We start from the raw sequence: 26,882 nt of genomic DNA on the forward strand, positions 1-26,882 counted from the left end.
GCTGTCCAAGTGGTGGGACTCCTGGTATACCTCGTGATAAAATGGGCTGAAAGGATCGTGTTTGTGATGCATTACCCTAGATACATTACAAACTTAACATCGAGTCACTTCATAAATGGGAATTAAGATGGAACAAGTCGAACTACTTGATGAATTACATCTGCCGAAGCACTCGGGTCTAGTTCAGTCCCGCGAGGCGGAGGATGGCGTATGGCAGCTGGTTATCCTGCTCGGCTTGCTGCATTTGGTAAGTTAATAAATTAGAAATAGGATGTCATGGGATGCCTTTCTTACTCGTAAAACGTCAGTTTGAGAAACGTAACTGAGTTTGAGTGGGAGGATAAGAGTTAAGCTTCACAACCCAGGCAGCCGTTTGTTTAGTTTGTGTTCGATGACATTGCCACCCTTGGTAGCCTTAAGATTCTTGTGGAACCTCACGTGATCTTTATCCCTCAATGGGCGGGACGGTGGTCTTTGGATCTGCAAAAATCATTTTTGTGTTGGTGAAAGGGCATCAAGATCTCACCACGACCATTTTCAAAGGTCACAGAAACGTTTAGCCGTGTTCTCATGAGTGTTTATCTTATTACAAATGTATAAAGTTTGTTAATTTGTTTCTAGAACCGTAAAAACACTATTAAAAAAACATGGTAACTTCAACTACCGCATTTTGAAAGTTGTCGGGATGCGGCGCAGAAGCGTCTCTGAACATGGTCACAGATCTTAGGCAGTCATAGTTTAAAGTCCAATAACTTACCACTGTGTTTAGCATTTTCCTTCAACCTTAACGGTAGACTGTGAATAATTTGTCCGCATATCAACACAACGCGCAAAATAATGGAGATGAGTGCAGATTACGCTGCTTCTTGTACTGACTGGACGTAAACTTTGCAAGGTAACTAAATTTTCTTGTAAACATCGCCTGAAAAGTATTATTATTATCCTCCCATCAAACACGGCATGTGATCTTCACCCAAACTGCTCTCTCTCTCTCTCTCTCTCTCTCTCTCTCTCTCTCTCTCTCTCTCTCTCTCTCTCTCTCTCTCTCTCTCTCTCTCTCTCTCTCTCTCTCTGTGTGTGTGTGTGTGTGTGTGTGTGTGTGTCTGCGTGTGTGTGTGTGTGTGTGTGTGTGTGTGTGTGTGTGTGTAGTACCCGTGTGGACAATTAATGGCAGTCCTGGATGCCACAAAAACGTTCACCGAATAATGGTTTAGGTATTCCATGCCTCTCCTCTACCACCTTATATTGCAAAATTAATATATGGATACATGCAGTGTGGACGCATGTCTGGAGATTTACGAGTATAACAAGCTAAATATACGTGAAAAAATGCGTTTTTGTTTTTGTTTTTTTGCGCATTTTTATTTATTATTTTTTGTAGAGTGTGCGAGGCTCGAGAGTAATCCTCTTTGCCTAGAAAAATAAGAGCATATCTTTTTATTTCATTCAGAAGCAGACAGCAGCGACGAGTGAAAATAGGAAGTAGATATTTTTATTAATACTAAAAGAAAACAAATAAAATAAGGTCCATTTCCCGTATTAGAAAACAGGCGCTCTTTTCCTTTTACTGAGCGAGCACGAGGGACGCGGACTCGGTAAAATCACAGACAAAACATTAATGCAAAGTTTTACATGAAGTTTTCTATTGTTTTTGTGAAGGAAGGGCAGAGAGAGGGAGTGTGTTCTCGTCAACGCTACTGACGGAGGCACTGTCGGGAGACACCTGACGGAGACGCTGTGGGGAGATACTTGATGGAGGCACTGTGGGGAGATACTGGAGGCGCTGTGGGAGGTACTAGAGGCGCTGTGACGAGATACTGGAGGCGCTGTGGGAAGATACCTGATGGAGGCGCTGTGAGGAGATACTGAAGGCGCTGTGGGGAAATAATGAAGGCGCTGTTGGGAGGTAATGGAGGCGATGTGAGGAAATACTGGAGGCGCTGTGGGGAGATACCTGCTGGAGGCGCTGTGGGGATATACCTGATGGAGGCGCTGTGAGGAGATACTGGAGGCGCTGTGGGGAGATACCTGATGGAGGCGCTGTGGGGAGATACCTGATGGAGGCGCTGTGGGGAGATACCTGATGGAGGCGCTGTGGGGAGATACCTGATGGAGGCGCTGTGGGGAGATACCTGCTGGAGGCGCTGTGGGGAGATACCTGATGGAGGCGCTGTGGGGAGATGCTGGAGGCGCTGTGGGGAGGTACCTGATGAAGGCGCTGTGGGGACATACCTGATGGAGGCGCTGTGGGGAGATACCTGCTGGAGGCGCTGTGGGGATATACCTGATAGAGACGCTGTGGGGAGATGCTGGAGAGGCTGTGGGAACTGTGTACCTTGATGTTTAGGCAACACCTCTAACTATGCTGACGTTGTCTTGTCTCTTAATAAGGAATCCAGCGGCCTACTGCGTGACTCACCCAACTCGGCTGCCACATCCTGCTACACTATATTTCTGTTGCGACATCTCACCACCTCTGTTCGTCGCACAATAATAGGTATTAATAGGTATACGAATAACACTAAGCCATGACCGGCAGTAGGGAGAGATGGGCGGGTATCTTCGGCATCTTTCGAAATATTTACGTTTTTCTTGCAGCATTCATTGATTCTCTCTCTCTCTCTCTCTCTCTCTCTCTCTCTCTCTCTCTCTCTCTCTCTCTCTCTCTCTCTCTAACTGCAAAATTTCTTCTCAGTCATAGAGATAAAAAGAATGTCTACCTTCGTAAATGCTTAAGATCCGAGACAAGTTAAAATTTCACAGCTGTTATAAGAATACGGTGATGTAGTATTATCTGAAATTTAGTTGTAGATATAGAAAGACCAAGTAATTGATGTAATATTGCGATGAGACTCCAATGTTTCTTGTTACCAACTTAAAACTAATATAGGAGTGACGGCCCACGTAGGGTATGTTCCCTGGGGTTTCTGGCGGCACGCTGACCGATTAGTTCCAGTGTTGAGGGTAACAGACAGGTTGAGGGAGAACAAGGGGAGTCAGGGGGGAGAAAAGAAGAGAAGCTGGAAGGACTGGATGAAGAGATGAGGAAAGCAGGTTAGATAGGGAGAAAAGGTGATAGAGAAAGTATTAAAAAGACATATGGTGGAAAGTGAAATAGACGAACAACGTAAAGGTTATTTCAAGAAAGTAATTTATCCGAGCTGGATGGTTGGGACTTAGTGAGGGAAGGCTGGGTGGGGGGCGGGGAGGGGGGCGTACTGAAGAGACGTGTGATGTAAAATTATATAGAGGAGCTAGATCTTTTAAATTATAATTAATAGAGTTAGGCATGCAGGCAAATGGAAGGGACTTGGGGAGAAAGGATGGGGGAGGAAAAACGATACTAAAAGATGAGTGGTGTAAATTCAAATAAGATATACAACGTAAGCTTGTTCAAAAGATAGTCCAGACAAGCAGAATAACAGGGACTTGGGTAGAAAAGGAAGGAAGGTACAAAAAAAGATATAGAATATGGAGTGAAATAGACGAACAACGTAAGGATTATTTCTAGAAAGTAGCTAAGCCATGTAGAAAAGTTGTCATTCATTAAACTATGGATAAATGCTATATGGCGTCGTGTTTCAAGCGATTTAAATAAACAACTATTACACGAGCTAAATACGCAAGTAGGACTTTGGAAAATCTTTACAATTAAGTAAAAAGAAAAAAAATAACATGTGAACACAAAACCTCGACTTACTATACAACTTTCACTCGACTTCACTCATAAATCCAATAAAATAAGAAATATGTTGTAAGATTATGAAATTACTAAAAATTTTAATTCAATAAATGGATAAAATAAGGATGCATCATGGGTAAAAAGAGATTTAGTAGTATGAAGTCGAGGGTTGGGGCGAGCAGTGTTTACTTGAGCGGTGTTGTCACTGTGAGTATGAGTTGCCCGTTGAGTCTCTTTGTATTTCACCAGTTATTTGTGTCCTAACGCCCTTTTTCAGACTAACACTGGTTATTTTATCTTCTCAGGTTCCCAGGATGTTGTCTAGGAGAGGAGTTTCTTATATTTAAAGGGTGTGTGGCAGTTATGATGAGCGGTATAACGAGTGTGTGCTGACCCCCGCACTTCGTCCGCCTTATCCATCCTAGGCTGACGGTTAATGGGTGTGCAGGTTCACATTGGTTATATAAGCTTTCCAGAATCTCAGAGTGGTATATGGGAAAGCAAATTCCTGTCTTGAAAGGGTGTGTGGCTGTAGGATGATGAGTAATGTATGCCAACCTGCTCCACGCACCCTCATTCATCCAGGGCCGAGGATTATGAGGATAAATATCAAGTCCTTTCCCACTCATTTCATTCAGAGGATCATGGAAATAACCTTACCTTACTAATTTCTGGACACCATTTCTGGACAAAATAAGAGGCTTTTTTTTTTTCTCATCTCTCTCTTTCTTCCCCCAAGTCGTGATTTACACAAAGCAAGGATCAGCAGTGAAATTGATCAACTGAATCTAAACTGAACCTAACCAAACATTGATGAAAACTTGTGTTATTTCATTGTTATCCATTATTCTTCTCTTTTCTTAATGACTTTTATTACCAATTCCTTATTTCTCAGTTTTTCACAGAGGATTGGTCCAGTGGAAACGACAGAATAATTAGTCCAGAAAAATAGTTATGTTTTCAAGGTGCAACAAACATAAACTGATCAAACCAAATTTAGCCTGATTCTAATGTAATGTAAACTTGTAACTGTACAGGGCTTGCCTCCTAATGTGTGAGACAGTGTATGTTCTTGCCCCTTAAAGTCTCATCTTCCTCAATAGCCAAAGTGGCAGCTGAAGAGAAACACTTATCTAAACCTAATGATAACATTTAACCCTAAAGATCTTGACGTAAAATTTTACTCTCACCAGTCTCTCTATTCTGGATGAAACCATTTTTTCTGGTAATTGTTTTTACCCAATTTGAATTAATCTGCTTCTTGTTTTCCCTGCAAATCATTGGCTTTTATTTTTTTTACCCTCACCTGACCCCCATCCCCTCAGAAACTAATGATTCACAATAAAAACGAAAAACAGAATAATACAAAACTGGGTGGAATCTACCATAAACAAAGAGTTTGGTCCTCACAGATCAGTAGCACAGCAGTAATGCTCACTGACAATGTTCCCCCAGAGAGGACCAGCCTCCACTCACCCAGGCCACCGGCTGTCACACACCACCACCTAACTGTACCTAATGAAACTAACTTGATCTAACCATACTAATCTAACCTAACTAAACTAACCTAACCAAACTAACCTAACCTAACTTAACCAAACTAGCCTAATACAGTAAAATCCCTCTCATCCAGCATCAACGGGACCGCCGACATGCCGGATACTTGAATAGAAGTGAAATTATGTCCACAATCACCACCCTACACTCATGCATCTTACCATAACAAAGATCAGCTGATCTGATCAGCTGCTTAAGTCTAAGCACAACACATTTCCTCTTTTCTACAACTTTAGGCATGATGAAGGCATCAGGTGATAAACAGTGCACACATGGGACTGAGTCACTGAGTAAACACAGTGCAGTGGGCCGCAGGTGGCGCAAAGCAGTGCACTCTGGTGGCGAGGGGACAAAGTATGCCTCGCACGGGAATTTTAATCGATTATATGAGTACACATTGATTTTTTATTGATTTTAAGGCTCGGGGAAAAATGTGCCGGATACTTGAAGCTGCCAGATACTCGAATGCCGGATGAGAGGGATTTTACTGTATAACCTAACCTGACCTAACTAAACTTTCAAAATTGCTGTCAGCATTATAAGTTATTTGCAGTGGGGTTCAAATTACTCAGAATGAGAAGCCCTGTCTGATGAGAAGAGTAAGGAGAGCCATGTTGAGACTGGTGAGAGAGTAAAAATAGTACCAAGCTTGCCCGCTAACCTGTGGGGTAACTTCTTTATTTCTTAGCTCATAAAACTTCCACTCCCTCAGCAGCCAGAATGCCAGCCGAAGAGAAGCAAGCAGAGAAGGCGGCGGAGAAGAAGCCGGCAGAAAAGAAGGCCACTGAAAAGAGTGCCGATAAGAAGGCAGAGAAAAAGACAACAGAGGGAGGAGAAACTTTACCTCAGGACACCAACATCATCACTGATGGAGGGCGCCTCGTCAAGATGGAGGTCGACTACTCCACGACCTGTGATGAGAAGATCCCTGCTGCCCAGAAGCTGGCCAAGGATGGGAGTGTACAGGAGGCTGTGGACATGTTGATGGTGCTGGAGAAGCAGACCAGAACAGTGAGTCTTGCTTGTCCCAGGATTCTGTTGAACTTTCCTGCTGTTTCATAAAGTATAGTAATTCGGAGTGAGTGGAGAGCTAAAGAGGAATCTTAACTCAAAGATCATTATTTCTTGATACCATTGAGTTTTCCTGCCATTTGTTGCTGTCTCATTAAATTGTGGAGCTGTGTGTCATAAAGTATAGGAGTTCAGAGTCTGTAGGGAGTTTTGAAAGAGGAACCTTAACTGAAGTCTCCCAGATTTGTTGACTGTTGAGCTTTCTGGCTGTGTGATGCCGTCATATCAAATTCTCCAGTTGTTCAGTCAGTGGGAAGCTTTAGAACAAGAATCTAAGCTTGAGGATCCCACATCCCTGGATCCTGCTCAGTGTTCCTAGTTAGAAGTGTCATCTGTTTGGTGGTGGTGTATCACACTAAAAACACACATTTCATTCTCTCTCTCTCTCTCTCTCTCTCTCTCTCTCTCTCTCTCTCTCTCTCTCTCTCTCTCTCTCTCTCTCTCTCTCTCTCTCTCTCTCTCTCTCTCTCTCTCTCTCTCTCTCTCTCTCTCTCTCTCTCTCTCTCTCTCTCTCTCTCTCTCTCTCTCTCTCTCTCTCTCTCTCTCTCTCTCTCTCTCTCTCCACCCAAGGGATGTGATATAAAGCCCATTGAACACCTAGGGGGGCCATGAGAGAGAGGGAGGTAGGGAGGCACATAGCTGAAAGGTGTGAATTTGTTTAGTAGATCTCCTTCCTTTAAGTCACCCAGTGTCCTTCATATGGAAGCTTTTATATGCCTATAAGTTAATCCACCAAGGATCACAAGAGGCAGATGGCTGAGTGGAAAAAGTGCATGCAGTGGGTCCATGACTTTGTAGCGTGACTTTACTACGTGTAGGTGAGGGTCAGTGGACAGCCTTAAAAAAGGAATCTAAATGTATGGCTTGGGATGACAGTTAGATAAAAGAAAGGCATGATATACAGAGAGACTGCCATGTCTCACCCTGATGCTTTCTTGCACTTCTCGGTATTTCCTTGTGTTGTCTTGCTGAACTCTAGTCTACATCAATTTTTTGTGGTATTTTCACTTGTATTCTGTTGTTGTTAAATGGGTATCAAGTTGTTGTATACATCGGCTCACCTGTTTGTCCTCCTTCACAGGGCGCTGATGCTCACTCTACCAGCAGAGTTCTCGTTGCCGTTGTTGAGATTTGTTTTGAGGCCGGCGAGTGGAACCTGCTTAACGAGACCATCGTGACACTGACAAAGAAGCGGTCCCAGATCAAGATGGCGGTGACGAAGATGGTTCAGAAGTGTTGTGACTATGTTGACAAGACGCCCAACAAGGAGGTGAAGCTCAAGCTCATGGATACATTAAGGTTAGAAACTTTTTTATTATCAGGTTAAAAAGTGCAGTTTATCCTTTGAATTGTGCTGATTTGAGGAATAAGGTAAAGTAGATCTTAACCTTTTCACTGCAATGCCAAACAATTAACAGCACCAGAAGTAATGCATGAAATTTTTATAAACATCAGCAAGAAAGGAGGATTAAAAATAATAGATTTTGCAAGGAGGTGGGTATACAACAAGTAAAGATGTCTCACAATGATTAGTAATTAAGGAAAGATGTACTAAATAGTAGTCAGAGTTTTAATATACTGTTACAGAATGCAGTATTTTTCTCAACATTATTACCTATATGTTTAGCATCACAGAAATGAGAAAAGAAATAAGAAAGGCAGCCATTCTGTGCCTCTAGAGCTGTTGTTGATTTTCTTGGACCTGCACATGAAATATTAGATGCCAGTGGTGATGAGGGTGATGCACCTGGGCTAACTCTGCCTTGTCTGAACAGGGCCATCACTGAGGGCAAAATATACGTGGAGGTGGAGCGTGCCCGCCTCACTCACAAGCTGGCCATGATGAAAGAGGCGGAGGGAGACATCACCGAGGCAGCCACCATCCTCCAGGAGCTGCAGGTGGAAACGTTTGGCTCGATGGAGCGCAAGGAGAAGGCAAGTCATCCATAGCTGCCCTCTGTTAAGTGATTTCCTTCATTGAATTCAGGAATCCCCCTTATTTAGTGTGACAGATTACAAGAATGCATCCTAATTCTTTCCTGTTTCTTTTATTTTCTCATGTAGAGTACACTCAGTGCCTCTGTTTGAACAATTGTTTTTGATGGCCATAAAGTTGATCTAAAATGTTTTCATCATTTTCAGGTTGAAATGATTTTGGAGCAAATGCGCCTGTGTTTGCTGAAGAAAGACTTTGTTCGTACTCAGATTATTTCCAAGAAAATTAGTACAAAGTTCTTTGATAGTGAAGAAGTTGACAACCTAAAACTCAAGTTCTACAAGTAAGTGACTCACAGATACAACTTACTCAAGACAGTGTATAGATTGTGATAGTGGAGTTTTGCTGTGTGACTCCTAGCAACTGACACAGATAGTGACTTGTAGTTGTTGGTGGTGGCATGGAAGAGTGTATTCACAGTGACACATCACTAATTACTGCTTCACTTTTCATTTATCTTGTGAATCATAGTTTGTGGGAAAAAATTACATTCATTTTTTTCTCTTAATGTAATTAAGGTATGGTAAGGTATGTAGGCCCTGCTCTCTTATATTTGTCATTACAGCAGCACACCACTCTTTCCTCAGCCTCATGATTGACCTGGACAGTCACGAGAGTTCCTTCCTGAGCATCTGCCGCCACTACCGTGCCATCTACGACTCCAAGACCGTGCAGAACAATGAGGATGAGAAGAGGCGGATCCTGAAGCATGTTGTGTTGTTCATTATCTTGGCCCCCTATGACAACGAGCAGAGTGACCTTCTCCATAGAATTAAGGAAGATAAGACCTTAGAGGACATCCCTCAGTACCGGTAAGTGAAGAAACCTGTCTTCACTTTTTTGGGAGATAGAAGTGTTGCAGAGGATCATGACTTTCTGTATTGCAGCATTTCACCTCTTCATTATCACAAACTATGATATATATTCTTGTGGAGATTAAAGTGGACACCCAAGAGACTGGTTTGGTATTGTTTATTAATTTTATGTTTACAGAGACCTCCTGCAGCTGTTTGTGACAGCTGAACTCATCAAGTGGTCAGGTTTGTGCGAGGTGTACGAGAAGGAGCTGAGGTCAAGTGCTACAAATGTTTTTCCAAGCAATGAGGAAGGCAATGAAAGATGGACTAAGCTGAAGGATCGGGTGGTGGAACATGTAAGTTGAGATATCCATTAACTGTTCACTTAAACTACTGTATATGGTAGTGATTTGATTGGAAAAGAGGTGCTGTTTTAAATTAGATATTAGTATGTGTTTAGAGCTGGAGATATGGCTGTCTGAAAAAAAGGTATCCATATTATTCATCTTTTAAAATGGTTGTGGAATTACTTACTGTGGCCACTGATGTATAGTTTTGTCCCTTATAGTTGAACTTTGGGAGGTGGCTCAGGTTTTCCAAATAGTCTTGCTCTTACACACATTACATCTTGTTAGGGTCATCATTTTAGTACATAGTTGTTCACATGCTGTCAGGCAAAACTTGGTTTGCTGTTTCCTTCCCACCTGTCTTTATTCTGCGCCAGAACCTGCATTCCTCTAATGCACCATCATGGCATTTCTGCACCTTGCACTTCAATTTATCTACAATATTAGATGTGTAGGTGAAGAAATTAGTATGAAAAGCACTGTTCACTACATGTCAGTTTTATTTTGCAGAACATTAGGATGATGGCCAAGTATTACACCAGAATTCACCTGAAGAGAATGGCAGAACTTTTGGATCTTTCCATTAAAGTGAGTATATCCTCTTACACTTGTGTTTAAAGTAGGGCAGCACTCCACAGTGTTTATATACTAAAAGCCATGCACCATTCCTCCACATCTAGTGAGCGTCACACGAGATTAGAACTCACACCGACATGAGTATCACATTCCACAAACTGCCAACTCAGTCTGAATAACTAAATGGCAGCTTGGATTAGTCACTTGTATGTTCTTGAAAGCATAGAATAACAGATTCAGTGTTTGATTTATTGATGTGAGGGAGAGTTATCTTTTGTGACCTTGCTTTAGCTAACTAGATGGCTGTGTTTGATTTACACAGAGTGTTCTACTGAGGTGATGTGCGATGTCAGGAAAATATACAGGCCACAGTTACATAGTACAAGTGTTAGAGTTTCACTAGAATGGTGAAACAAATAGAAAAAATAAGCCACATAACTGTGAGAGTGGTGGTGAAGAAATAGTACCATGAGGAACGTGAGGATGTGCCGCACCACAAAGGTGGTGGTGGTGGGCTGCCCAAAAATATTTAACACCATACATGGTATCAAGAGACAGAGGTATATCCTCACCTTAAAGCAAAACAGCATTAAAAACAAGCATTTTGTGACCACCCACCACCATGTTTGTGGTGAGGCACATCCTGGCGTCCCTCACCGTGCTGTTTCTTCATCAGTGATGCACTCACAGTCCTTTCACTGCATTATTTATACAGCTTATTTTTTTCTATTCATTTCACCATTCTAGTGACACTCTGATACTTGTACTATGCAATTGTGGCCTATAAATTTTCCCGGCATCGCACATCACCTCAGAAGAACATTGTTTAAAACAAATACAGCCGAGTAGTTAGCCAAAGCAAGGAACAGTTACAAAAGATAACTCCCTTATGTCAATATGTCAAACAATGAATCTGTTACTCTACGTCTTCAAAAACATATTAGGGGTTAATCTAAGTTACCCGTAGTCATTTTCCCCCAGCAGATTTTTTTCAGAACGAGGAGCAAGTTGTCAGTTTGTGCTATGTGACGTTCATGTTGTCAGGAGTTCCAATCACATGTGACACTGACTGTATATGCACATTCTCTTGCAGCCGACAGACCCACAGATATCCTCTTGCAGTACAAGGGATGTCAATGAAGGTAGCACCATAATGCATTGGATAGCTTCTTCCAGTTCTGAGGAAGTGTTCCTATCCATCTGTGGTGAAATAATCTGATTTTTTGGCATCAAGAACCTCACCTATAGACTGGATTTTTGCCTGAGTACAATGTATAGATGAATGTTTATTAGAGTGTGAAAAATATTGTCACATTTTGCTGTCTATGCATGTTTTATCTATTCATAATTCAGCATTACTCTGTGACATGGTTTTGTTATTGCAGTAATGGTTAATATGCCACAACCCTACAGATGAGTAGATCACTCTCACCTGTAGCTTATGTGATGCTGCTGATGCCACAAATATTTTTACATGAGAAGTGCATGAAGAAAGTGTTGTCAGTTGGGTTAGACAAGGTGCAAGATGTGGCCAGTAATACCTCATTTTTTTAATTGATAAGGCCTGGCACACAAAAAACTGACAAGGTTTTTTTTTTTTTTTTTTTTTTTTTTTTTTTTTTTTTTTTTTTTCTTGTAGGAAGGACACTGGCCAAGGGCAACAAAAATCCAATAAAAAATATGCCCACTGAAATGGCAGTCCCATAAAAGGGTCAAAGCAGTGGTCAAAAATTGATGAATAAGTGTCTTGAAACCTCCCTCTTGAAGGAATTCAAGTCATAGGAAAGTGGAAATACAGAAGCAGGCAGGGAGTTCCAGAGTTTACTAGAGTTATAGAGCACAACTGACAAGATCTTTACAGGTTATAGAGCAGAGAAATGCTTATTAACTCAAGGGTAAAGCTTTAAGTGCCAGGCTGAATAGTGTATCCTTTTCAGCCAGCTCACAACACTTCTGGGCACTCCTCACCCTCCTAACAGTGTCATGCAGTCATCAGACAGGGGTGCTCTGTTCCTCCGTACTACATTAATGTGTCACAATGTAATGTTCAATTGACTGAAAATGCATGCAGAGCCCAAATCATAATGCTATACCTGTCACACTCATTAAATTTCGCTCATCAAAAGTAGTATCCAGGCAAAACCCGGGCCATAGGGGTGTTGTAAATTGTCACATTAATTTGCTACACCTAGATGACGAGGCACAGCTTTCTGAGAATGAAGGAAGCAGCAGTACAGTGCATTTGAAACATTGCTTTATGTGTGTACCCTTTCCCTCTCTCTCTCTCTCTCTCTGACTAAAGAGTAATGGCTCTTCCCTTTTTGGGTTCTAGCATTGATGTCCCTCAAAGTAAGTCCACACACTTAGTCCAGCAGTCTGTCCATTGCTGTAAACAGTTTTCATTACATCCTGTTCCAGAAGGACTTCCAGGTGTGTTTTTATTCCACATAATGTAATACGGTTCTGAAAGACATCACCAACAATTTCATCTTAAGGAACAGCTAGAAATCACAAGGGTACATGTTGGGAGAGTAAGAAGCTTAGCATACCTGGGAAATTTGGTGCATGGCCAAGAAATTGTGAATGATAAAGTGCAAAGAATGGACTGTTAGTTGCCTGATAAAAGACAACACAGTGGGCCATTGTGTGCACCTCATTCAAGATTTGTTGACCAACCACTGAATTCTGTAGGTTTACCAAGCTCCCTGCTCTCTCCTGATGTGTCTCCTTGTGACTTATGGGTGTTCCCCAAGATAAAGATCCTGCTGGTGCCTTTGAAAACCAGAAGTAATCATGCAGAATGCAACATCTCATCTGGGTGTCTTTCTGGAACAGGATGTAAAATGTTTCCAACAAGGAACAGAAGGACACAATGTGTAGTCATAAGGGCACACTTTGAAGTACATTAAAGTTACAACACAAAAAGTAAGCAAAGTCTGTTTTTGTCCCTTGGCTTAAGATCAGGTACTTTTTTTAAAAGTCCCTGTGTGCTTACCCATTATATTCTGTCATACTGGAGCCATGCAACTAAACCCATGTCATTTTAACAATAACCAGAATAATTATTCCATACCCTATTAATCCTGAAACAAGCCTCCAAAATTATAATTTTTGCTTCACATTTCAAAATTAACACGTGGGATTTCAGGAGAGCGAGGAGTTCCTGTGTCAGCTGGTGGTGTCAGGGACTGTGGTGGCTCGCATGGACAGGCTGGAAGGAGTGGTCAACTTTGGCACCACCCCAGAGCACTCACAGCTTCTTAACAGCTGGTCTGAGTCTCTCCACCACCTCATGGCCCTGGTGAACAAGACAACACACCTCATTAACAAGGAGGAAATGGTACATAAACATCTGCTGCAAGTCAAAGAATAATTTCCTGCTCTATAGATATATATATATAAGGTTTCCTCGCTATTTTTTGAGGGAATTTCATGTAATATGCTATTTTTAGTACATAGGTGGAAGGCATTTGTGTTACTACCATCCTTTATTTTTCAGTCAGGGTGTGTTAAAGATAATAATATACATGAATGCTTATCATGCAATAGCTGAAGGAAATATTTTTAATGTAACAGGAATGCAAAGTAGGTTAATATCAGGATCTATGGAAATATTCTGTTTTGTAATTAAAATTTCACAACTAAATTTGTATTTGTATGTATCCAAACCTCATCAGGTTCACTGTAAATACAAAGGAGGTTGATTCTGTACTGGAAGTAAAAAGTTGAAGAGTGTGCAGCAGAAATAAGTCACCTGAAAGTATTGAAAGTGGTTCAAGAATCATTCAAGGATCAATATTCCCAAATTTTGTTATCTGAAAGTGGATGAACTTTGCAGCTAGCCAGGAATGATGCAGTCTCGTGTGGAAGGTGTAGCAATCATTATGGTCTTTTTGATGATTAAAAACACGTAAGAACTGCAGTGCCAAAAATAAGAATTGTAGCATCTAATGTGATTGAGACATCTGCAATAATGCTGGTTAAACTAATGAACATTTATTTGAGGTAGCATGTTTGACTACCATATGAGGGTGTCTAAAGTTTTAATTCCAGCTTGCAATGTAGATTTTTCTTGGATACCTGCCTACTCCTAGTTCTACTTTCTCAGCTGCAGTGTAACTCAGAGCCAGTCCCAACCCTGGAGAAATGGGGAGGGCAGAATCAAGAAAGGCATCCAGTGCAAAACTTGCCAAATCTCTAGGCGGATCTAATCCACTGTAAAACGGTGGCCTCACGTGAAGCTAATAAAAAATTCACTTGCAAATGGATATGGATATTGCAGAGACACAATGTGGGATTCAATGCAACAACAAAAACAAATGCAACAGAAATCAAAGTGCAAGGCACCCAAGATGGTAGTACAAGTATGGCCAATGAGAAATTTAGCAGACCACTATAAGAGCAGGATTTAGGAGTAACGATGAAGAATATGCCCAATAATAGCACACAGTTGCAACATTTTAATTAGAACTTTTGGAAATGTATTACCACCATCAGTATTGCATGCGCATGCATCAAGTATTCTGGGCTACACCAAGCAGGAAATGAAAAAAAAATAAATAAAAATTTATATATATATATATATATATATATATATATATATATATATATATATATATATATATATATATATATATATATATATATATATAATACAAATAATATAAAACATTTTTTTTTTATTTTTGAGCCATACTAGGAGCCCTAAAATACAAGTCCCCTACCTCCTCAGCATGGGCCATGGCTGGCGAACAGTCCCGTACGAGAGATCAGACCGCCTAGAAAGAAAACAGGAGGGGGCAAGTGAGACCATTAAGATTTCCTGCTTGCGTTTGTTCCGTTAAGATGATAATTATGGTTTTTATGGGAGGTAGATGATGAAATGTAAGAGGTGGCAGAGCTAGTGAAAAAGGGCGAATGATGGTAAATACAAATTATACTAGAAGCAACAAGTACAATAGTAGCAAAAACACAAAAACACCAGAACCACACTACCTCTCAATCCTCTCGAGGTAGCAAGGCAGATTTGAATAGGATGAACGAATGGACAGATAGATGGAAAACACAGTTTAATGTTATCAAATGTAAAGTACTTGGCGTATGTAAAAGAAACCTACACAGTATGTACGCAATAAAGAACTTGTAAATTCAGAGAAGGATAAAAATTTCATAGTTAGCTATGATCTCCACCTAAGAAAATAATGCATGGAGACCAAAAAAATAAAGCAAAATAGTTAATATAATTAATCTTTTAAAGGTATATGCAACAACAATTTCAATTTTAATCTATTATTTTGCATATTTAGACACCAAACTAATTACATGGAAGCCAATATAGAAGCAGAAGATTGTGGGGAAGGGATAGGAGTTGAAACACTTTAATTGCTGCCTCACCACTTTTATTTCAAATGCCACAGAGATGATTACCCGGGTTCTCCAATGCATGTCTCCTGTTAATAAAATAAAAAACGTGTTAATCTTCCAGTAGAACCATAAAAACATCTTTGAAAACCTGTCCAGCTTCATTCAGAGTCATTAGCTTTGGAAGTGCGGCTGTTTCAGAATAAGGTTCGTTGTCTAGTCTTCCAGCCTGTCGTCCTCATTCAGTCAGCTTCACTAGCAGCGACGGAGAGAGGACTCAAGTCTTTCTAGTATATCTGTGGGCTGTTGTGTACCTACAGCATGGCATACAACTTTCTTCACTTCAGGATCATTCTCATTTATGACCTTGTACTGGGAATGGCTATCCATTTTGCTATGTTGCCAAAGGAATTCTGGGCCATTCCACCAGATCTTGCTATTACACAATTCATCTGCTGTCATGCCTCTAGATGCATGATCTGCTGGATTACACTGCATCTCTACAAATTTCCACTGATCTGGTGAAGTGTGATCTCTTATTGTTTCTACTCTATTTGCAACATATACATGGAATCTCTTTGCTTCATTTGTAATGTAACCAAGGACTACTTTGCTGTCTGTCCAAAATACTTCTTCCACATTATTATACTCAAGTTCTCCCTTCAAGAGTTTATGGATTCTAACTGACACCACTGCTGCTGCTGCTGCTAGTTCTAGTCTGGGTATTGTCATGGTTTTTAGAGGTGTGACACGTGACTTTGCCATTACTAATGCACAATGAATTTGGCCAGTCTTGCTAATTAATCTAATATATGAGCACTGGCCATATCCCTCTTGACAGGCATCTGAAAAGTGATGGAGTTCAACCTTTTCTACTTCCCCAAAGTCATCAGGTTTGTAGCATCTAGGTACCTTTAACTGATCTAGTTTGTGCAGCTCATCCTTCCATTTTATCCATTTAGGTTTGACATAATCTGGCACCTCATCATCCCATTCAACTGCATTCTTACATAATTCTTGTAAAATTTGCTTTCCAGTCAGTATGAGAGGTGACACTAGACCTAATGGATCATATATAGTGCTTACTGTAGACAGAATGCCTCTCCTGGTGAGTGGCTGGTCTTTCAGCTTTATTCTAAATTGAAATGTGTCAGATTCTATGCACCACTCAACTCCCAAAGTTCTTTCTATAGGCAGTGTGTCTTCATTCTTACTAAAATCCAAACTTTTAATTCCATCTGCTCTCTCATGAGGAGAAATTGCAGCTAATACAGCTTTGTTGTTTGACAAGAACTTATGAAGGTTAAAACCTCCCTTGTAACATAATTCTTTGCTCTGCTGAATAAGAGTGACAGCTTCATCCATTGTAGCTACTGACTTCAAACCATCATCAACATAAAAGTTGTTTCTTACAAACTTGGCTGCATCAGATCCACACCCGTAGTCATCTGCAGCTTTCTTAAGAGCAAAGTTGGCTACACTTGGAGATGAAGTAGCTCCAAACAGGTGAGCTGTCATCCTGTATTCAGCTATCTTATTATTAAGGTCACCATTTTCCCACCAAAGGAATCTTAACATGTCTCTGTGTTCTGGGTTGACTTTCACTTGATGGTACATTGCTTCTATATCACATACAAGTGCAATGCTTTCTTGCCTAAACCTACACAATACTCCAATAAGTTTGTTGGTAAGGTCTGGGCCTTGTAACAGGTGACTGTTTAATGACTGGTTCCTGTAGTTTGCACTACAGTCAAATACAACTCTCAACTTCTTTGGCTTTCTCGGATGATAGACTCCATGATGTGGAATGTACCAGACCTTACCATCATTCCTAACTAAATCCTTTGTCGGTACAACCTCTGCATAACCTTTTGTAATCATATCATCCATGAACACCTTGTAATCACCTTTGTGTTGATCATCCTTCTCAAGTTTAGCTTTATCTTCTTGAGTCTCTGCTCTGCTAATAGTTTGTTGTTTGGAAGCTTGACGTTATCATCTTTAAGAGGAAGGGGCAACTCATAATGGCCATCCTTCAGCTGATGTACTCCTTCTTTCGTCTTACTCATAAACCTTTTATCTTCATATGATAATGGAGTGTCAGCTGACTTTCTATCACTGAAGTCAAGTTCAAACATATCTCTCACTTGAGAAGGATTAATCATCTCTTTGGTTTTAGTAAGAACCACTAAGAAATTAACCCTCTTTTCTTCATTGATTTCTACTTCTTGTGTCACTGTTCTGTAGACTACCACTGTATCCTCCAATGGACTTGAATGGGGTGAGATTTTACCAATGATCCCCCAACCTAGCTCTGTCCTACGAGCATAGGGATGCTTCTTGCTATCACCTGCTATTTGCTCTTCTGCCATAATGGCTTCTGCACAATCAAGACCAATGAGAAGTCCTATGTCAATGTTTGGGTCATATTTCATTAGTTTGTCAGAGATTGCCTTTAAGTGGGGCCAGTCACAAGCAGTCTGGGGCCTTGGTATCTGACTCCGTCCAGCTGAAATGTTTTCTGTTGAATATGCTGAAGGGATTGATATTTCCACTTCTTCATTATAACCTCTTACTTTAAGTCCATGAATTTTGATAGAATCAGTGATTTGTTTTCCACTTATTGTGTGGATATTGAGTGACACTGATGGTCCACTAACTCCCAATTTATTCAGAGTGCTTTCCTTGATGAATGAAGCATCAGACTGCTCATCCAGCAGGGCATACACTAAAACTTTATTCTCTTCGTTACTAACATGATGTAACCATACAGGAACTATCATGGTGTGCATGTCATGTGTCACTGATTCTGTAACTTTGACCTTATTTGCTACTACTGTGGGTTTATCATCTTTAGGCTGAGTTGCTTGTGCTGGCACCCTTTGGCTCTCAGTTCTTGTCATGTCATCATTGTGAAGAGCTGTGGGATGGTATCTCTGACATACTTTACAAACTTTCCTTCTTCTACAATCCTTTCCTTTGTGACCCATTTTTAGACACCCTGTACATAACCGTTTTTCTTTAGCAAATTTGTACCTAGTATTACCATCAAGTTTGGCAAATTCCTTGCAATCATCTAAATCATGATCCTTTGTACAGTAGTGACAGAATCGTCCTTTCCTTTCCTGGTCCTTGGGATACTGTTTGTTGGCTTGTACATTTACTTTACTTTGGAATGACCACATTGGTTTTTCCTCAATTGATTTAGCCATGAAAGTTCTACTCCCTCTATTCTTTGTCATGATGTTTGATTCCCTTGATTTCCAATTGGTTGCCCTTGTTTGAGTTTTGATCCAATCATTTACTTCCTTACTTACTGAATTCCAGGAAAGAAATGGATTGCTTGCTCCTTTTGCTTCTTTCTGGACAAATTCACATAACATTTCAAAGGGTGGGTGGTGGTCTTCATTGCTACTAGAAGTGTTATTACTGTTAGTATCAAGATATATCATCGCTTGCTTTCTCCAGTCATGAACAACATGTTCAGGGAGTTTTGCTAGCACCTTTCTCTGCTCTCTAGGGTCATTCAGAAATGACAAATAAGAAGTGTGTTTCATTGCAGCTAAACAGCACTTCAAAAAATCTGAGAATGCTGTTAATGCTGGACCATTATGCGGAGAGATTGGTAGCCAATTCATTAACTTATTTGTGTAAGCATCAGCTATGATGCTTTTGTTTCCAAATCTATCACTAAGAATTTTCTTTGCTTGCACATAGTCAGCATCAGAGTTAAAGTGCATTAACATTTTAATGGCATCCTTTGCCTCACCAGTTGTATACCTCTCTAAGTAGGCAAGTCTCTCTTTACCAACAGAAGTTTTAGACTCTACATAAGTTTCAAAGTTTTTCAACCAACTTGGAAATTCCATGGGTTCTCCATCAAAAGTGTTAGGCTCTATTGGAGGGAGGCTCCACTTGGGATCAGGTATGTTGATTGCAAAGGTTCCCCCAGGATGGGAAAAGGATTGATGATTCTGTCTCACATTATTCACATTATTAGGCATGTTGACATTCAGAGTGTGTCTACGAGAGCTTGGTACAACACTTTGAGCTGTAGGGTTGAGATTTATTACCTGAGGTTCACTAAATATTTGTCCATCTACTTCATTTGTCATCAATTCATTATCTCTATTGCAAGAAGAAGGTTTCTGTGGGTCATGGAATGTAACATATTTGTGAGGCATGGCATTGTCACTTTGTTGATTTGCAATTGCTTGTGCTTTCATTTCATTTTGTGACTCTATGTATTGTTGAAGATAACTTTGCTTCTCTACACTTTCATCATTACCTGGAAGCATTTTTACTTCTTCTTCAACTAAGCTCAGAGCATTAAGTTCTGCACTAGCAACTGCTAAATCTCTCTCTTTCTTTTTCTTTGAGAACATTGCTTCTGCCTCTGCTAAACTATCATGATATTCCATTTCCTTTCTAAGTCTGGCTACCTTTGCTGCTGCTTCTTACTTTCTTTGTGCTGCTGATGAACGTGATGAAGTAGATGAGACTCTAGAATGTCTATACCGTTTGCTAGAACAAATTGATCCTCTGTCATTCTTTAACTCCTTTCTTTTACATTCTATACTTTCTAATATTTCATGGTGAACTTGTTGATTGTGTTCCAGCTCTTCATTTAGCTCCTCTGACTTTTCTGGCTCTAGTTCCACCAGCTTTGTGTATTCCACATAATACTGATGAAATGCCTCTATTACTTCACTTGACATGGGCTCTAATTCAAAGGGGCTAATTACAATTTTTAATCCTTTCTTAATTTTGCTGGTAACACTGCTCCATTTACGCTTACAGGACTCTGCTCTTCCTTTGGTTACACTGACTTGATATTCTCTACCTTTATCGGTTGGCACTCGCTCCCTGACACTAACTTCTTCAATACAAGTTTGATCCCTGTCCACTTGCTCACCCTCACCTTCCCTAAGGCCATCTACGGCATTAATTTCCTCAGTATCAGACATATCTAACAACTTAATTGTGTCAATACTGAGACACTGAAAGAGCAATTAAATTACCACTCTTAATACTAGCTAGTTGTGGGTAATTTTCACTTAGGCTACTCAATTCAGTGCACATACATACTATTATACTTTCTTGCCTGTGACCATGGGTTCTACAAAATGGTGGCGAAGCACAGTGGGTAGAAGGGAGTGGTTGTCGTCAAGGGTAGAGCTGACCCCGGGGCCTCAGAGGTCAACCTATAGGCTTACGTCAGCGTCCCCTCGTCCTGTGACTCACTCTTGCTACGGTTTCACATGGAGCCAATTTCTTGCTTGTAGGTCGAGTTCTTGCTGTAGCCGCACCGGCTGGGCATCAATTGGCTCTCAGGTGATCTGTTTTACTGATCACATCCATCATCGTAGGGTCGAGGAAAGGCAGTTCTCTCTCTGACGTTTATTGATGAGGTAGGCATGACCGTAAGAACTGCGAACAAGTTCTCGGTCTCAATTTCTTACAAAATAACATTATACACTGATATTAAACACTTTCAACATATTACAATATTCATTAACAATACATGCAATTGACTTAGCACTATGACAATCAGTTTTTACAACAAAATTAAAGTATTTACCTTGGTCACTATCCTGCCCGTCTTTGTCTGAGCGCGACTTGGCCGTGAATGATGCCCGAAGGCGACTAGCAGGTTAACCCCACACTACCAACAAGTGAGCATCGGCTTCGGTGCTTAATATAGCATTAAATACTGATACTCACACATATTACACGTTTTCATGCAAATAGAAAACTATTGAACATTTCACTTATATATGCCGAGGAATAATCACATGAGGTACATACGCTTTACACACAGTAACACAATAAACAACTCGGCTCTGGTAAGTTCATGGTACGAGAAAGATTTAGGAGTTATAGTTAGCTCTGAACTCCGTCTAAGAAAGCAATGCATAGAGGCCAGAAACGAGGCAAATAGTGTATTAGGATTCATTTTTAGGAGTATTAAAAGTAGAAGACCTGAAGTAATATTAAAGTTAGCGCTGGTCAGACCTCATCTAAACTACGCTGTGCACTTCTGGTCCCCACATTACAGGAAAGATATAGGTCTATTAGAATCAGTACAGAGGAGAATGACTAAAAGGGTACAGGGGATGAGGAGTGTTCCTTACGAGGCGAGACTGAAGCTATCAAATTTACATTCTTTAGAGAGACGTAGGTTAAGAGGGGACCTGATAGAAGTCTTTAAGTGGTGTATGGGTTATAACAAGGGAGACGTAAGCAAAACTCTTAGAATCAGTAACCAGGACAGGACAAGAAATAATTGGTTCAAGCTTGAAAAATTTATATCTAAAAAGAGAAAGGAAGAAATTGGTTCTCAAATAGAGTGGTAGATGAGTGGAACGGACTCAGTAATCATGTTGTTAGTGGTAAGACATTAGGGAGCTTTAAGAGAAGATTAGACGAATTTATAGATGAGGACGATAGGTGGAAATAGGTAGGTATATTTCATACAGGGACTGCCACATCTAGGCCTGATGGCTTCTTGCACCTTCCCTTATTTCTTATGTTCTTATGTTCTTAATAATCACTGGTAAATAACAAAAGGAAAACTTGAATTGAAGGCCAAAACGAAAAGAAAAATAGAATAAATCTTATACCAAAAAAAATCATACATTTTGTTTAATTATGAAATGAAAAGAAAATAAGAAAAATCAATGGTCCTCTCACCTGAGCTGTTAACATAACCCCAGGCAGGACAGGTACAATTAAAGGTAACCACATCAGCAAAAGAACATGAATATTATACAAAAAGAACATCATCTTTGTTAAGTAGTAATGGAATAATGAAAGGCAAATACTTATATAAAACCACAGAAATATTATACAGAAAGGTCATTATTTTTCTTTAGCTACATTATAAAAACGTGAACGAGCAACAGCCAGCAGTAATTATACACTGGCCTGGGAATAAAGCTAGACAGGTGAGACTGAAGTGGTCTGGACGTGTCAGGAGGAGAGACGAGGAACATGTGGGAAGGAGAATGCTGGAGAGGAATGTACCAGGCGGGAGAAATTCAACTGGTGTGAGTGAAAAGAGAAAGACATACGTGAATGTTTACTGATGTAATGAAAGAAGACATGCTTGTAGTGAGTGTGACTGAGGAAGGGAAGAAGACCTGAGTGTGAATGAGGAAGTGTGACTGAGGAAGTGTGACTGAAGAAGTGTGACTGAAGAAGTGTGACTGAAGAAGTGTGACCGAAGAAGTGTGACTGAAGAAGTGTGACTGAAGAAGTGTGACAGAGGAAGTGTGACTGAAGAAGTGTGACTGAAGAAGTGTGACAGAGGAAGTGTGACTGAAGAAGTGTGACTGAAGAAGTGTGACAGGAAGTGTGACTGAGGAAGTGTGACTGAAGAAGTGTGACAGGAAGTGTGACTGAAGAAGTGTGACTGAGGAAGTGTGACTGAAGAAGTGTCCAGAAAAGAAGTAGGGACATAAATAAATAGACGAGAGATTATTAACTCCTTACTTCCTTTCTTCCCTGCAGTACAAATTGTGAGGAACAGTGAGGAAGGGATAAGAAGGAAAAATGGCAAACAATATATATATAAACAATAGCATACTGGAAATGGAAAGAGAAAAGAAAAATTATAAGATGCACTAAGTAAAACAATGAAATGTAACCACAAAAAAAAATAAATAAACAAAAAAAAATAAACCTCAAAAGGAAACTGAAACGAAAGCAAAACACACACAAAAAATAAATAAATAAATAAATAATAATAAATAATAAATAAAATAAGATAAATAAATAAATAAATAAGTAAAAAGACAAGAACAGTTCATTGACCTCGCTTGCCTCTCGTGGCCTGGCCTGTCACCTTAATGAAAGCACACCTGATGAAAAGAAGACAGGTAGCTACAATTGAAAACACACCTGATGAAAACAAGACAGGTAGCTACAATTGTAAACACACCTGAGAGTGACACCTCAGCATGTGTGTATGTACCTGCGCGTCGGTCACTCTCCTGCCACTCACCGGTAACACGTCAAGAAGCACAGATGAGGAAAAGAGGAAGGGCTTGTTCGCTAATCACTTCCATTAACGACGGGAGGGAGGGAGGGGAGGAAGGGCATGAGTAACATAAATTAACATATAAAAACAGTGGTGACTCGTACGATAAAGTCAACACTGTAAGTAATTAAGAGACGCAGGATTGTAAAGAAAGAATGAAAGAAAATAGAGATAGGAGTATTAATTAACAAATACAAGGATATGATGGTTTATAGGAAGATATGATGGTTTATAGGAAGGATATCTGCTGAAACTACGTATTACTACTATAAATATTGCACCTGAAAGAAAAGGAGTTAGAGGAGAATATTATATCCCTCGTAGTAATGGAACCCATGGAAATATATAAAAAAAAAAAAAGTAATAATAATAACATCAATGAACACACAGGATGATATTGGTTTGTATTTTTAGATGTTTTAGTGTTTTACATCGACTAATATTAACAGCGACTATTGAAATTATGACAGTTTTCAATTTTTTATTTATTTATTTATTTATCTTATTTTTTTTATTTATTCATTATTTATTTATTTTTTTTTTTTGTGTGTGTGTGTGACAGGTTAACGATAATTCAGCTTTTTATTTATTTATTTATTTATCTTATTTTTTTTATTTATTCATCATTTATTTATTTATTTTATTTATTTTTTTTTTTATGTGTGTGTGTGACAGGTTAACGAGAATTCAGCTTTTTATTTATTTATTTATTTATCTTATTTTTTTTTATTTATTCATTATTTATTTATTTTTTTTTTTTTTTGTGTGTGTGTGTGACAGGTTAACGAGAATTCAGCTTTTTATTTATTTATTTATTTATCTTATTTTTTTTATTTATTCATTATTTATTTTTTTTTTTTTTTTTTTTTTTTTTTTATGTGTGTGTGACAGGTTAACGATAATTCAGCATCACCAATATGTAACACCATGAGGTCACGAAATCGTCTCTGTGTGCGGTTTTTTAAAGTATTCCTGAAGAGAGAGCCAAGCCTTTAAGAACATGTGCAGTGTGTCACAATAGCAAGCCTAACATACTGCACATATTTCAACTACTTTCCTGTTATTTATTCTAGTATTTTGTAATAAGTCTGATTAAGTATGATTTAAGAACATGTGCAGTGTGTCACAATACCAAGACATACTGCACATATTTATTTCAACTACTTTCCTGTTATTTATTCTAGTATTTTGTAATAAGTATAATTGTTACCTTATTAATATTCTTTCATAATATTGTTATCATTTTCTAGTTAATATATTTACAAGGAATTAATTTCTATATATACATTTTTTTTTTTTATTTCTGTCCTCAATCCAACAGCTGACATGACTAACACATTTGTTTGGCCAGTAATAAATGTTTCAAATGTTTCAAATGTTTCAAATGTTTCAAATGTTCGGAACACCAGATCACAAGAGCACAAGGGAAACAAGCAAAGACCCAGCTGACCTACATGAGGCACTCCCTGTATGATAGACGCTTGTGTGCACCTGTCCATAACTCTGTCTCTTTTAAAACTCCTCATTGCCTCACCACCACCACCACCACCCTTATTAATGAGTCATTTAACCAAAGATTTACCAAACTGTTCTATTTATTTATTTATTTTTATTTATCTATTTTTTAAAACTCCTCATTGCCTCACCACCACCACCACCACCCTTATTAATGAGTCATTTAACCAGATAATTTACCAACCTGTTCTATTTATTTATTAATTTTTATTTATTTTTTTTTTTTTTTTTCTCTCTCTCTCTCTCTTTCCTTAAATCTATGTTCAGTGAGCTTGGGCCGCCTGTTGAGTACATAGGATAGCCAGTCCCTTCCTGCAACGCCTTTATATTCCCAGTCTTAGCTAACAGTCCCATATTAAGGGTGGGCGAACCTTGGAGTGGGCAGTGGCGACCCTGTCAGGATGCTAACTGTTCATCTATAATCATTAAGCGCAAGAGATATCAAGTTTCTTTAACTACAACTATCAACTTGAGTCTGTTTCATGTAAGAACCTCTACTTATTTCGTATCAAGACGGGGTGAACCAAAGAACTCCCAACAGCGACTCTGCTAGGGTATTATTTTGCCTCTTATATAAGGTTTCCAGCTCCTTTAACTACAAGTATCAAGTTCAGTTTGTTTCATGTAAGAACCTCTACTTATTTCGTATCAAGACGGGGTAAACCAAAGAACTCCCAATAGCGACTCTGCTAGGGTATTATTTTGCCTCTTATATAAGGTTTCCAGCTCCTTTAACTACAAGTATCTTCACTTCAGTCTGCCTCATATGCCACAGCAAGGCCGGGTATCCTAGCAGCGGGCAAAAGCCACTCTGCCAGGACACTGATTATCTACTGTTATTTAATAAACGGAAAAAGGATGTCCAGCTTCTTTAACCACAAATAAAATCTCATCAATTTTGGTCGCTTCACATGAGAACACAAAAGAAGAACAGACACCAGATTTACCGGTCTGTATCGAGAGTGTGTCCATCTATTTACTAATGGCAGTGAAGTCCGTGTGGAAGAACAGGACGGATGTATAACAAGGCTCTCCCCAAGTCCACCTGTCCCTCCACCATCTCTACCTATCTTTTGTCCCCGTCTAATCTTCAATAAAACGTGTATTTTTTCTTACCCTAAATCCTTTACCACAATAAACAAGTGACTCACCTATGCCACTGATAACACAAGGCAAGGTGAGACTAAACAACAAGGAAATGAGTGGCCACTATAAAATTTCTTTCCTTTTTACCTTCAACTCTTCACCACTTGAGCAAACATACTGAATACACAACACACTAATCTATACCGCTAAGGGCAGGGCAGGATGAGACTGAACATATAGACTATAGATCACCGCTTCTATAAACATACCTTCTTTTACCCTAAACTCTCCACCACGTCACCCTAAGGTCTCTACAGTACCAAACCAGCAACACAACATACTCACCCTTGCCATTGATAAGCAGGCAGGACAGGATGAGACTGAACAAAGAACATTGGTCGCCGCCTGAGCTACATGGAGGTTAGGTCCGGGTAAGGCTCTGGCCAGCATGAACAGTAAGTGACGTTCTTATCTGCCGTGAACTCCATCAGGTCAAATCCTCCGTTGGGCTCTCTAACCTCCTTTTCTTGATGGGTTGTTTGGCCTCTTCCTTCCTCTGCGTCTTCGCCTTCTCGCTTAACGTCTCTTGGTCGTTCATTGTTTGCTGCTTCCTCTTCTTGCTTTTGGATCGCGTTGTAAACAGTGGTGCGTGAAAACCTTCACAAGGAAAACCAGGCATGGCACTGTCTTGTCTAGAACCTCTGATTCCATCACCTGTGGTCCCTTTCTTGGCGTGCTCAGCAGCTTGGAGCTGAGCCCTGGCGGCACCCACCACGCGCACCAATCAGAGGCCTCCATTTGAACCTAACAGCCAATCAGATGCAAGAACGATACAACTATATATTATAAGTCT

At 39.8% G+C, this 26,882-nt stretch overlaps 1 protein-coding gene and 1 long non-coding RNA gene across 5 annotated transcripts; one reads left to right on the forward strand and one right to left on the reverse strand.

Moving 5' to 3' along the window:
• The first annotated feature begins 195 nt into the window (after positions 1–195).
• Positions 196–13,672, forward strand: LOC135112875 (26S proteasome non-ATPase regulatory subunit 12-like). Of its 3 annotated transcripts, none has more exons than XM_064027806.1 (9): positions 196–247; positions 5,952–6,250; positions 7,392–7,609; positions 8,086–8,245; positions 8,453–8,589; positions 8,894–9,118; positions 9,300–9,459; positions 9,961–10,038; positions 13,175–13,672. In XM_064027806.1, exons 1-9 carry the CDS (start codon positions 211–213, stop codon positions 13,397–13,399), a joined length of 1,539 nt encoding a protein of 512 aa, XP_063883876.1. In that variant the 5' UTR covers positions 196–210; the 3' UTR covers positions 13,400–13,672. The 3 variants fall into 3 exon arrangements, with proteins under 3 accessions (XP_063883876.1, XP_063883877.1, XP_063883878.1); XM_064027807.1 differs by lacking the exon at positions 196–247 and adding an exon at positions 3,838–3,889; XM_064027808.1 differs by lacking the exon at positions 196–247 and adding an exon at positions 3,857–3,889 and having other exon boundaries at positions 5,955–6,250.
• On the reverse strand, positions 10,997–21,213 carry LOC135112877 (uncharacterized). 2 transcript variants are annotated; one of them, XR_010274590.1, is made up of 5 exons: positions 20,969–21,213; positions 20,492–20,817; positions 15,421–15,476; positions 14,751–14,804; positions 10,997–13,324 (listed from the first exon to the last, which is right to left on the reverse strand). It is a non-coding gene; the product is annotated as an uncharacterized LOC135112877 (long non-coding RNA). The 2 variants fall into 2 exon arrangements; XR_010274589.1 differs by having other exon boundaries at positions 20,476–20,817; positions 20,969–21,209.
• Between the last annotated feature and the right edge of the window lie 5,669 nt (positions 21,214–26,882).

The sequence above is a fragment of the Scylla paramamosain genome, chromosome 24 (assembly GCF_035594125.1).
Source record: "Scylla paramamosain isolate STU-SP2022 chromosome 24, ASM3559412v1, whole genome shotgun sequence".
Lineage (NCBI taxonomy): Eukaryota > Metazoa > Arthropoda > Malacostraca > Decapoda > Portunidae > Scylla > Scylla paramamosain.